The sequence below is a fragment of the Anastrepha obliqua genome, unplaced genomic scaffold, assembly GCF_027943255.1.
Source record: "Anastrepha obliqua isolate idAnaObli1 unplaced genomic scaffold, idAnaObli1_1.0 ptg000009l, whole genome shotgun sequence".
Taxonomy (NCBI): Eukaryota; Metazoa; Arthropoda; class Insecta; order Diptera; family Tephritidae; genus Anastrepha; species Anastrepha obliqua.
Genome location: NW_026562178.1, coordinates 2,141,237 through 2,155,096, shown reverse-complemented (window position 1 = coordinate 2,155,096; position 13,860 = coordinate 2,141,237). Strand labels below are relative to the sequence as shown.

Genomic DNA, 13,860 nt, shown 5'->3' with positions numbered 1-13,860 from the left:
CATTTTTTCAAGGACTTCTTCTACGACTGGTACTGGAAACCTATCTTTTAGAACCAATGTGTTCAACTTGCGAAAATCTACGCACAGCCTGTAACAGCCATCCTTCTTTTTAGCCAACACGATTTTGTTAGCAACCTCAGAAAATGACTCGCGTATTATGCCCTGCTGTAACCATTCGTTTACTTGCTTTCGCACCACTTCTCTTTCTGCTGCTGATAAACGACTTGGACTTTGACGGAAGGCGATATTACTGCAGTTTGGTACAATTTTCAGCTTAATGGGACAGCTCGACTGGACGTTCGATGGCTTATAGTTGTCTATCAGCTTCTTTACGGCTTCTCTGTACTTCGGTTCTACGTTGATTTCTGGATTATGTTCGACTACGTTGTAAACATTGTACTCCTTTTTCTCGCCCGCTTGTGCAAAAGTGTAACAACCAGCATTTAAGGTCACGCTGAACTTTTTCAAAAAATCGTAGCCTACAATTACACTAACATTTATCGTCGTATCGGGAACAAGAAGAAACGTGTGTTGTGTATGCAGCCCGTCGACGTTAACTTCAGCGTTAAACTCACCCAAAACAACTGTTGCGACATTTCCCAAACCGAACAACCTAGTAAAACTTTTTTTCAACGAACATCTACTATATTTTGCATCGAAAACGCCTTTACGCATCAGAGAGACATCAGATCCAGTGTCCACCAAGCAGGATAATATCTCGTTGTTGATTTTCATCTGTTTAATTCGCTTTTCATCTATCACAACATTAACACTTTGTTTTACAGCAACACAGTCTTTGGATGTATGGCCGCTGCCATTGCATCTGAAGCACTTGGTATCTTCCCTACATTCGGCTCTTTTGTGTTGTGTTGAACCACAATTAAAACAGCGCAGCGGCTTACGATCGGCGTTGTTACAGTTTTTATCGTGTTGCGCCTGTGTATTTGGTGAAGAACGACGTTTATTTTGCATTAAATTTCTATTTAATGACATTATTAATTCGTACGCTTTTATTAATTCCTTATACGATGTTGCACTGTAAAGAGGATATTTCCTGTCCTCGCGAATATCTACACCGTCCGCTATGTATGCAATTACCGACTCTTCTTCAATACAGCCAAGTGCTGCTATTTTTCGCATTTGTAAAACATACTCATGGAAATTTTCGGAAATTAGTTTTTTACGCGTTGCCAACTGTTTATGTACTTCAGCGCTGCTTAGTTTTTGTTCAAACTCGTTTAGCAACGCTACGCAAAGAGAATCATAGTTCGAAACTGTGATTGTTTCCAAGAACAAAGCTGCCGCGCCTTTCATTTTATTGCGTGCATTAACATATTTCTGCTTACTATTCAGCTCATATGCTTCCGAATTTTCATTGAAGTTATTCAGCCACTGCCTAATCGGAATCGATACCCCATCGAAACACGGTATGATTTTTGCGAAGCTCTCAACTGAGACGCCGCATCCATTGTTTCGATCATTCTGGAGAATTCTTTCGGCTAACAATTTCAAAATGTCGTCGTTAGTGTTGTTGTTTTGCTTGTCGTCGCCCTCCATGTGACTGCGTTCTTCACGGTTGTACTCGTTGGTCGCTTCCGCCCTCTGCACGCCTTCGCCGTCCGATGCCGCACTTTCCCCTGTCTGCTCTGCTTCTTGGGCAGCTCTGCGCCTTCTGGATGTTGACATTCTCGGTTTTATTTTTTAATTAATTTAATTTAATTTTCCGATGGTTGAGCCCCCATGTAAGACAAAATGTGACTATAGTTTGTAATGGATAAGTTCGTGCGGTTTTACAACAGATGGCGTAACTTGATTATTATTCCATCGATCCACATTTCCAAACATTCATTGGAGAGCTACTGTCGTAAGGCACAAACGTCAGTATAAGTTTTTTATTTGAAGCGTAAACAACAATATTTTTACCACACTTGAAAATTTCGAATTTCGTGCCAAATAATGTGTTTTTGCGGGGAATTCTTTAATATGAAGAAAAAAGCAGCCGAAAGTCATCGTATCTTGGTGGAAGTTTATGGTGAGCATGCTCTAGCTGAGCGAACGTGCCAGAAGTGGTTTGCACGCTTTAAAAGTGGTGATTTTGGCCGCGCCGCCAAAGTTCATGGATACCGAATTGGAGGAATTGCTCGATCAAGATCCGGCTCAAACGCAAGAAGAGGTTGCAAAAACTTTGGGAGTTGATCAATCAACCATTTCCAAACGTTTAAAAGCCATGGGAATGATCCGAAATTCAAATTTCGAAAAAAAACCGCACGAACTTATTCATATGTACTATGTAAAATGTTAGATTTAAGAAAATTACAAAATATGTTGATGTGCAAAAATTACAGCTTGACAAAACCCGACTTTTAACTTCGATATTCAACAACGTTCTGTGCTCTCACTCGTTTCTGCTGTTCAATTGTTACAGCTGATACTTCTTTGCCGACCACCTCTTTACCGACTGATATTGTCTGTGCAGACATAAGGGTGACACTTAAATTGCATTGACATAACTAACATCTTACAGGTATATAGCTAAACCTCAGACATCCTGTGTATATCGGTTTTAGCCATGATATCGAAAGATCTTTCATCCTTTGGAGCATGGCTGGTAAAATTCCATCTATGCCTGTATGGATCAAGAGTGGTTAATGCCCATTTTATTCTTTGCGTTGTAATAATCATCTGTGATGTTTTTTACGTTATCTCTGATGTGCGTAATGACTAGATCTTGTTTTGATTCTTCACAGACTGGGTTGATAGTCTCCGTTAGTTTTATGAATAAGATTGGGAGTAATGGAATCTTTCGATAAGAGTTTCCTGAGCCCAGCCGCTTCGATTGCGCTTTCTATGTTGCCACAGAACTCTTTTCATGATTCTCTTTTGGCCCCCTGTACCTCTTTCTTGTATGTTTGTCGTAGATCGTTATATTCCTCCCAGTAGGATTCATTGTCGGCTACCTGTGCCAACTTATAGAATTCTTCTACGCTGCCCCTTTTGATCCCAACTCCTTGTTCCACTAAGGGGCTTCGATCTGCGCTTCAATCGTAGGGGAATGCATGTCGCGCTTGCTTTATTTAGTAGCTCTGTTGGAGTTGAACCTACCAGGTCTCAATGGTTTTTACTATACCACTTTCCTAAACAGATCCCAGATTGTATTTCTAGGATTTATCTTTTGTTCTTTTGCTTGGGCGTGAATGCTATTTTAAAATGTGTGTATTTGTGGTCGGAGAAAGACGGCGTTACTAACACTCTCCAATCTTCCACCATCGTAAGGTTATTCGTGAAGGTTATGTTTAGGACATTTTTCGAGGTTGGTTCTTCACCACGTTATGCTACTTCTAGGCTACTTTGTAAAATCAAATTAAATAAGAATTCTCCTCTATCGTTTGTGTCGGAGCTTCCCCAGATGGTATGATGTGAGTTTGCCTCGGAGCCTACGACAAGACTATGAAGCTCGTCCGGCGGTGCCTCTTTTTTGTGTGACATGTGGCAGGAAGTATTGCCTAATTCTGGCAGTCCTTGCTTGTCACTACTGTCAGGTCATCTGGGGAGAGACTAGTGTTAATGTAGGAACATACACTTTTTTTAATGAGTATCACTAACCTTACTCTATTTGTAACGTTCGGAAAGTATGTTTTGTAGTTTAGTGAGTCCAGTTCAGACACCAGGTTTCCTGAACCAATCCAGCGTTCCTTGACCAGAGCCAGATCGTAGTTGGCCCCTTCTAGATGCTGAAGGAGCTCAACTGAGGCTTCCTTACTTTTGTGAAGGTTTATTTGAAGAACTTTCAGCATCAGGCATCAGTTCCTTCACGGGGTTGAATACCTACTCCAGCTTACCTTTCTTTACTTTTTGGAGACTAAGGGAGGTTTCGAGAATGTCTACTATGCCGAGATCCTTCTCCACCTCCCCAGTTTTTATCGTGTTTTGGTTTTTATCTGTTCAATAGACGCAGCTCTTTGAGGTGAAAGTACACGCTACCCACACCCCACACCATTTTCCCAAACCTTGCATACAAGATGTCCTCCGCTGGTTTATTAATTTGGATGATGTAGTTTTGGGATCCATCCGCACTTGCTGATTTGATCACCCTCAACACCTTCCAATCATCGATAGGAACATCCGTTTTTTGTCATACTTTGGATTGACCGTGCGCGGTATCAGCACCTTAGCTTTCAGTATCGTTGGTATGCAACTCCGATCCACGATTTCAAGAGATTCCCCTTCCCATAGGCCTTTAAGTTTTTTCATCGCTCCCTTAACCCATATGGGAGTGGGATCGTCTTTATATTTTATTATCTTGACGCCGCTGAACCAACCTGCTCTATAAAATGTGGGTATTGTTGCACTCGGATCAACGTCAATTTTTTTCGAACAGAGCTTCCAGTGGTTTTATCTCAGCTACCTTTCATTACTCCTGTGTTATCTGTCCCAACGGGTTATTGCGATTAGTAAGAGCCACGGTCAATTGCTTCTTGGCTACCCCACTAACTGCTGCCGCTGCTTTAGATATTGATAGCTTTTCACTATCTCTTGTTGAGTGCTTCACGATTGGCTTTACAGCGTCGCCTTTACATTTTCTTTACGGGTTGGGCATCTTTCCTTTGTTTTCTGTAGATCGCTGCCTCTTTATGGTCATCTGCTTCTCTACGTTGTTGGCGAATTTTGGGCACGTGTTGCAAAATATTCGCGGCCCTTTTCTGCTTTCTCCCTAGCACATATAAGTCACTCCGCTATTGCTAGCAACAGATTGGCCATGCCACCAAGTCGGTCGCAGATCTTAACCGCTGCTTTGTATCGCGATTAAGCCTTCAATTAAAACTAAAAAGAAGATTGAAAATTTTTCTTTCTGAAGCATTCTAACAATACCATTTTCGATTTTTGCACATTCAGGAAGTACTGTGCGACGCAGCGAAACAAGTTCTGCGCCGTGCGCAAAGAAAAATACCACGATTCGATAAAAATGCTCGAATTCGTTGTTATAAGTAAAATTTATACATATGAAGCATAGATACACTACAGCAAAAAACAAAGGCAGCACTGTTGTTTCTAATTTTACGGCTTATTTTGCATTATTTTTTTATTAATTCGATAGTTTCATACGTGAAGATATATCTCAATTACGTATTTATCTCCTATGAGAGAACAAAAAGTAGTGCACTCGAAATTTTCAATAGTACAAAATGTCACAAGTTAATCAAAATAATGGCAAACACCCAAAAAGAGTGTACGTGTATATATATATTATATAATCTCTTATTGGTGAAAACGAAGTCTATAGCAGAAAGATTTATAAAAACCAATAATCGAATCTCGGTGAAACACCAAAATGAAGAAAAAGTTTTTTCTAATACCGGCCGCTTCTCGGCAGACAATGGCAAACCTCCGAGTGTATTTCTGCCATGAAAAACTCCTCATAAAAATATCTGGCGTTCGGAGTCGGCTTGAAACGGTAGGCCCCTCCATTTGTGGAATAACATAAACACGCACGCCACAAATTGGAGGAGGAGGTGGGCCAAACACCCAAAAAAGGTGTACGCGCCAGTAATATATACATATATGTAAGAAAGAAGATATTCCTTCTTTCAGTTGGAATTCATAACGTTTATTAATTCAGAATAATATATTCTACAAATTCAGTGTTAATTAAAATTTAAAAATAGTTTTATGAAAAAATAAATATCGATGGCGCACACAACTGACGACGACCGCTTCTTTCTCTTTAATGCCGATTCGCCGGGACTGCCTTTTCTATAGAGTTACCACCCTTCACACTCGGTCATCCTGATTATCATCTGACTCAGATGATTCATCTTCGTCGACTTCGAAGTGAGCCCATAGCTTTATGTTATCTACGCTGGTGGATGTAACCTGGGGACCTTTAAAGTCCGCTGCTTTTTCGACGTCGTATCTTCCGTTGCGTTTAACTCGTGTAATTTTGTACGGACCGATGAATTTGTTGAACAGTTTTTTGTTCGAAAATTGCGTGAATTTGATTGCAACTAAATCTCCGTGTTGATACCCATAACAGCTTTTGCGCTTTTTGTCAAAAATTCTCTTGTAAGTTTCTTGTGCTTTCTGAATGTTGACTCTCGCCTCTTCCCTCAACTTAGTACGTTCCTCTTGCAATGCAGTAATCAATTCTTCTTCCAACAGCTTTATAATCTCAGTAATCGATCCGGTTCTCATTCTTACCCCAAACATGGTCTCAAATGGTGTGAATTTCGTAGACGAGTGAACGTGTGCATTTATTGCTTTTTGCACCTGTGCTATATGTTTGTACCATTTGCTTGGTTCGTTCGAAGACAGCTTTGCTAGTATCGAGAGAATAACTCGGTTAACCCTCTCAATTTGTCCATTTCCCCTTGGAACCCCTGTTGTAATTTCAATGTGTTCAATATTGTTTGCTTTGCAAAAATCTTTAAATATATTTGCTACGAACGCCGGCCCCTTGTCGCTAACAATTCGCTGTGGATTTCCGAAAACTACAACCCATGATTCCATATGAAGTTCTTTCATTAGCATCCGTAGACTTTGTTGGGAACAGCCACACAAATTTGGAAAAACCATCAACAATAGCGAAAACATATTTATAATTTTTAGCAGTTGCATCTAAAATACCTAGATGGTCGACGTGTATAGTTTCAAGCGGAGAACCACCTTTATCAATGCAATGTAAAAAATCGTCTTGCTTGCCTAACTTGTGATTATGAATTATACAATCAACACAGTTGGCAATATGCGCTTTAACTTTCTTTTCTAAATGTGGAATGAAAAAATCTTGACGTATGGCATGCATAGTTTTCATTGCACCCATATGCCCTACATCGTGCGCTTTTCTAATTATTTCTTTTTCCATACTTCTTGGAACTGCTAGTAAGTCTTGACCATTAATTTGTTTAAACAAGATCCCACCTTTCACTACATAATCTGCATACGGTTTTTGCTGAAGAACTGAAGCAACTGCCTTAAGATGGTCATCCTCTTGTTGCGCTTTACAAATACGCGCACGTATTTCTGACGTAACTAACATGACTGGAAAATGACTTAACCCATCGACATGCTTCATTCTATCGCCTGCTCGATGTCGAAAACAAAATCCTGCAAATACATAAGCCATTGAACGACTTCACGTGGAATTTCTTTTTTGGATGCTGTTTGTTTAAAAGCTGCACAGTCGGTAATTAAATCAAATTCAAGGCCCATCAAATAGTGTCGTAGTCTTTTCGTGGCTAAATATGCTGCTTTTACCTCTAAAAAATAACTATGGAGCTTTTCCTCTTGAGGTGATGTCTTTCGGCTCCAGAAAAACACGGGATGCCACTTACCATCATGTTGTTGCATTAACGTTGCGCCAAATCCAAACTTAGATGCGTCTACATGCAGTTGGGTTTTTGCATTTTGCTTGTAAATTTTCAAAACAGGCCCTTTGGTTAATGATGCTTTCAATTCTTCAATTGCTTGCTGATGTTCAACGTCAATTTTAAATTCGACATCTTTTTTCAATAATTGTGTCAAAGGCTTAGCAATTGTAGCATACCCCTGGATAAATTTTCTAAAATAACCCGTAATGCCTAGAAAAGCTTGCACCCCCTTTATGTTTTTAGGCACTGGAAAATTTTTGACAGCTTTGATTTTATCTGCTCCAGGCCAGATATTGCCATTTTCCACTTCATGGCCCAGAAAACTTATCTTTTCTTTCAAAAATTTGCATTTTGCCCATTTAATTTCAAGACCATAACTTTCAGCTTTCTGCAACACCTTTTTTACGTTCTTTAAACATTCGTCTGCTGTCCGTCCGAAAACCACAATATCGTCCACATATATTTCCATAGTGCCTTTGTTTATCAACTGTTGAAAAATGTATGTTACGTACCTCGCAAAAATCGCTGGTGAGTTACAAAAACCAAATGGAGCTTTGTTAAACTCATATAAACCCTCCTTGGTTACAAACGCAGTATATTTACGGCTGCTTTCTTCCACGGGAACGTGAAAAAATCCATTCTTAAGATCCATCACCGAAAAAAACTTGGCTGCCTGCATTTTTTCCAAAACTTCGTCGATTATTGGTACCGGAAAACGATCTTTTAGCACGGCCGCATTCAGTTTGCGATAATCGATGCACACTCGGTAACTTCCATCCTTTTTCTTTGCCAAGACTACTTTACTTGCAACGTTTGAAGAAGATTCGCGGATCACACCCTGCTGCAACCACTCATCCACCGGCCTTTTTACAACAGCTCGTTCCATAGCCGACAATCGAGTTGGACTTTCATTAAAAGCGATGTGTTCTTCTTTCGGAACTACTTTCAGCTGGATAGGATGCTGAGTCGGCGTCTTCGTAGGTTTGTAGCTTTGAATCAATTTATTAATTTCTTGTTTATACTGTGGCATAACATCTATATCAACTTCACCTTCAACGACGTTGTATAAACAATTGTATTTCTCTTCGGCATTGGGGAAAAAATAGCCATTCGCATTAAATTCTAATTGAAATTTCTGAATAAAGTCGTAGCCAATAATAACCTCAAAACTTATGTCGGCATCTGATACCACGAGTAAAGTGTGCTCTGTCTGCACGTCGTCAACTTTGACATCTGTTATAAGTGCGCCTTTTACTCTTGTCAAAGTGTTGCCCAAACCAAATAATTTCGCTGCACTCTTCTGAAGAGCAATGTTACTGAAATAATTTTTGTAGAAACATTCTCGCATGAGAGAAACGTCTGCTCCAGTGTCAATTAAACAAGTCGCGGCCTTGTTTCCAATCAGCATCTGCTTACTTCGTTTATTGTCTCCAACTATGCTCATCACTTGATTCTGCTTTGCACAATTTTTCGCAATATGTCCACTTCCATTACATTTGAAGCATTTTGTTTCTGCTTTGCATTCTGCTCGTGCGTGCTGCTCTGCTTTGTGCTCATCTGTTGTATTAAATCGTACCGCTCTCTCAATTCTTTGTACGTAGTTGCGCTGTACAAAGGGTATTTTAAATCGTCGCGCATTCTCAATCCATTGACGATGTAGCGAATCACTGCTTGCTCTTCAATTGAACCTAGTGCTGCCAGCTTTCGCATTTCAAGTACATATTGGTGAAAATTTTCTTCATCTCTTTTACACCTTTTAGTAAGCTTTTGATGAATGTCAATGCTGCTGAGTTTCTCGTCGAATTCTTCCACTAACGCTTTGCATAGATTTTCGTAGTTTGCCACGCTTCTTGTTTCAAGGAATAATTTTGCCGTCCCTGTCATTTTATTTCTTGCGTTTACGTATTTTTGCTTGTTGGTCAATTCGTATGCGTCCGCATTCTCGTTAAAGTTTCTTAGCCAATTTCTGATAGGAATTGAAATACCATCATACTCTGGCACTATTTTGGCGAAACTTTCAATTGAAACACTCTTATTGGAATCAATGTATCTTAGCAATTCACGAAGTTCAAGCGATAAATAGTTCAATGCGCCGCCGTTTGTACTCGATTGGTTTTTTCCTTCGCGGATGCCTGCTGCACTTTCTGGCCACTGCACTTCCTCAACTTCCATATATTGGGTTACTTTTCTGCCTCTTTTTTCTTTTTTCTGATTTCGACATTTTTATTGTTCAACTTTTGTCTTTAACTTTGGGATCGACTTTCAACTGCTAAATTTCACTTACTACTGTCTGATTTTTTCCTTTCAACTTATAAAATTTTCTGTTTTTCAACTGTTCAACTTTTTCTAACTGTTCAACTTTTCTTCATCACATTTTCATATAAAAATTATAATGTCTTCGGCTATTCCACTTTCTTTACATCACGCACGTGGTTTCTTACATTGATAATAAGTTCGGCGGTTGAGCCCCCATGTAAGAAAGAAGATATTCTTTCTTTCAGTTGGAATTCAGAATAATATATTCTACAGATTCAGTGTTAATTAAAATTTAAAAATAGTTTTATGAAAAAATAAATATCGATGGCGCACACAACTGACGACGACCGCTTCTTTCTCTTTAATGCCGATTCGCCGGGACTGCCTTTTCTATAGAGTTACCACCCTTCACATATATAGTATACATATTAATCTAGCAGGTATTTGCCAAATTACTTGCAAATTACATGATCAGCTTAACTATGGTACCCTTTTTCGCCCCCTGCCTCAATAATATTCCTTAAAACGAATTCGTTGAAGAACTCAAATCAAATCATGTGTAGTCAGTTTACAAATTTACAAGAACCGTGGATGGTGTATCCAATCCAACAGGAGTTGTCCTGCTGACTTTCGCCCTTACCAAGCAAAATACATATATCCTGGCATAACTTAAAAATACGTGGATATATTCCCAACCCAATGAGGTGAAAATCTTTTCAAATGTTTGGCCATACGTTAAAACATTGCAAGAACCCACCGAGCTGTGTAAACGGCAGTCTCCAACCACGCCCCCCACAAAACTGTTCACGTGTTAAATGCGCCAATTGCGCCGAGGAACATCCCTCCTCTCCACAATGCGAAAAATTTCAGCAGCAAAAAGATATATTACGTATTAAAATAAACAATAAATGCCCTTTGCCTGAAGCATTTAATATCTACAGAAAGCAAACAATAACAAATGAGCCCTTCCCAATAAGCTACTCAGCAATCACAGCAAGAACGAGTGAAATCAATGAAAAGGCAGAGAACGTTAAATATAGAGAATTCTCACGAGCTACGAATAGTGTGAATTGTCAAAAATGAAGTCTAACCGCCGCCGGGGTGTGGTGAAACTTTTAACAGAGATGTTTTACAGCGATTTCTCCTTTAGCATATTGGCCCTGCACAGTTTTTGGCTTCTGTAGGAAATCAAATTGACGAATAGCCGACGGCATTTTGCAAAGTATTTGCTTGTGCATTTTTATGTTCCCTTGATAAACGAAAATTTATTCAATTTGTATTTTCAAACAAAGGTGATGAAGAAAAAATGATTGATATATGCGCCAACATTTCAAATCAAAGTAACTTTAATATTTTGATTTAATTTAAAAAAATACATTATAAAACGACCTTGGTATGTGCGTTTTAGTAAATTTAAAACTACACAAATTTAATGAAAATTTTTACTAATTTTTTGAGTCGAAATTAATTCATAGCATAAAAGTGTTTTGGTATATCGACATATATATTTACATTTGAATATGCATTTATTTGTTCCTTTGGCAAACCAAATTTTTTTCAATTTACATTTTATTACAGGGAATAATAATATACATACATTTGTATGTATGCATTTTCTAGATAGTATAAAACTTTAAAATAAATAAAGGAAAACTTCAAAGAAACGTATTTACATATATGGTACAACTAAGTTCAATTGCATCTTTATTAAATACAGTGAAATTCCTTATAACCGGACACTCACCGTCGCAGTGCTTTTGTCCGGCTATGGGAGATGTCCGCTTATAAGAGATGAAGTCACAAAATATATACCACACATATAAATTGTATTGTACATATTTTATTTAAGAAATTTTTGGAAGTAAAGAATATTTGCATACTTTAGTATTACATATAAATACATATATGTACATATATCGATTAAGTACATTGTACAAGTCTTTACATTTCAATACTAGTGTTTTAAAACTAAGCTTCTATACAAAGTTTTTAAATTTTGGATTATACCTTGATCAAGGGGTTGGCTAACCGCCGTTGTATTTGGCGGCAAGAAAATAATTTTTATGTTGGTTAAGTTTAATTCCTTTGGGTGAGAAGCCGCGTTATCTAAAAACAAGATAATTTTTCGATTGTGGGCTTTCATTCTTCGATTGCACTGGTGCAGCTATTCACTCATTACTTCTCGAGTCATCCATGCTTTTTTATTAGACTTCCAATCTACTAGCAGTTTTGCGATTGGAACATGTTTAAAAGATCGAGGACGGGCTGCTTTACCTATAACCAAAACCAGCTCCTTATCTCCAGCCATGTTAGCACAGAACAAAATTGTGAGTCTTACCTTTGATAGTGTACCGCCCACGCATTTTTCGGATTTAAGAGCGAGGGTTTTGTCAGGTAAGGCACGAAAAAAAAGCCCACTTTCGTCTGCGTTGTGAACGTCTTCAGGCTTGTAACCGGTCAACAGAGATGGCAGTTTTGTCCTAAACTGTTCGACACCATCCTGGTGTACATCTGCAGCTTCACCAGATACGCATTTGAAAGCAACATTATTCCTTATTCGCCATTTGTTTAACCATCCATCTGAAGCATTCAAATTTGGTACACCCAGTTTGCCTGCAATTTCCATTGCCTTTGCTTTCAAAATGGGACCAGAAATCGGAATGTTTTGAATTCTAGCCTTAGCGAACCAATTAAAACACATCTTGCCTATTTCAGAGCCGCCTTCTTTAAGAAAGCTTCGCTTTTGATGAACATTAACTCCAGACTCCCATTTAGAACGAATTTTTTCTCTATTTTTATTGATTTCAGGCGCTAGTGTTTTGCCAATATTGAACCTTTCAAAGCAAAAGAAACGTGTACCTACCATTAAATTTTTGGGCTGACTATACTTTACCTTTTTGTAATTCCACGTACTGATAATTTATCTTTTTCGAAAACATTAATAATTTCCATTTTTTCTTTAATAGAAAGTACCTTCTTTTTCGGCGCCATATTATTACGAACTTTGAACGCAACCATTCGCATGCAACTGACTTAACAAACTGAATGGAAAACTACTCTTAATTTAAAACACAGGACTTGAATGTGTGCATACATGTTAAAAGGGGAATCACCTGTTTCATTTTAATAATGAACAACTAAGCTTGCTTGTGATATTTTTGAATTTTGTCCGTTTATGAGAAATTTTTTTATGAAAATGGTTTGAAATACTTTGTCCGCGTCCGGTTATTAGAGTGTCCGTTTATTAGGATGATATTTGTATGAAAAAATGAATGAAAAACCTGTGTGCCCAAAATTTGTCCGGTTATTGGAGCTGTCCGGTTATAAGGACTGTCCGTAATGGGGAATTTCACTGTATAGTGTTGCACGCATATGTGTGCACTGAACCAGCATGACCTACCTCACGAGCATCGCCTTATATTTCATGTACAATAAATAACCTAATGATCAAATTCCTGCCTCACAAATGCTAAAACAAATTTCTTTTGAATATTCATGTACATATATGTATGTGCGTATGTACACTTGGTGCCCATATCCCTTCAAACAAATCAAAAAATTCTGTATACAAAACGCTTCATTACCAGACACACAGGAAGATGGCATATGCAAATATAAATATGTGAATTGAATTCAAGCAAAACAATGCTTATTAATATACACATATGCATGTGCATACAACTGCACACAAAGGGCACTCACTTTATTCCTCAAGATGCGTATGTCGTTCAAAGCTAAAATTCTATGCCTAGCGACTACAAGAACAAAATGCAGTCATAGACGCAAGCGTAGCGGCCATCATTCTAGTTGCTATAGCGCTGAATAGTCGCGGCGGCGCCGAACAGTTTCAACTATTGTACTGTACAACAAAAACTCATCATCAAAAAATTCATTGATAAATACGAGCTCATACTTCTAAGAGCAAGTACTTTCATTCATAAAACGAGTCGCCCATGTGCCAATTATTTCGCGTAGAATTATTTGCCAATATTTGATAAATATTGAATTTTTGTCAAGTCGAGTGCCCGCGGCTTCGTACATGTGTATGCATCAATATATATATGTAAATATGTGTATATGTACAATGCTGTGCCTATGAATGTGCGCTGCGCCTATGAATGCGCGCTGGATTTCTTGAGAAGTTTTACCGTTTTATTTTGAGCTGTGGCTAGTGAGCATGCATACACACAGCATATACATATGCGCAAATGTATATAAATTTACAAATTTACATTTGCAT

General features: G+C 38.4%; 1 protein-coding gene across 1 annotated transcript; it reads right to left on the bottom strand.

The window, feature by feature from the left end:
• Window positions 1-11,593: 11,593 nt before the first annotated feature.
• LOC129251240 (tigger transposable element-derived protein 4-like) lies at window positions 11,594-12,722 on the bottom strand. The gene is made up of 3 exons (XM_054890593.1): window positions 12,514-12,722; window positions 12,030-12,454; window positions 11,594-11,974 (listed from the first exon to the last, which is right to left on the bottom strand). Exons 1-3 carry the CDS (start codon window positions 12,642-12,644, stop codon window positions 11,955-11,957), a joined length of 576 nt encoding a protein of 191 aa, XP_054746568.1. The 5' UTR covers window positions 12,645-12,722; the 3' UTR covers window positions 11,594-11,954.
• Window positions 12,723-13,860: the final 1,138 nt, after the last annotated feature.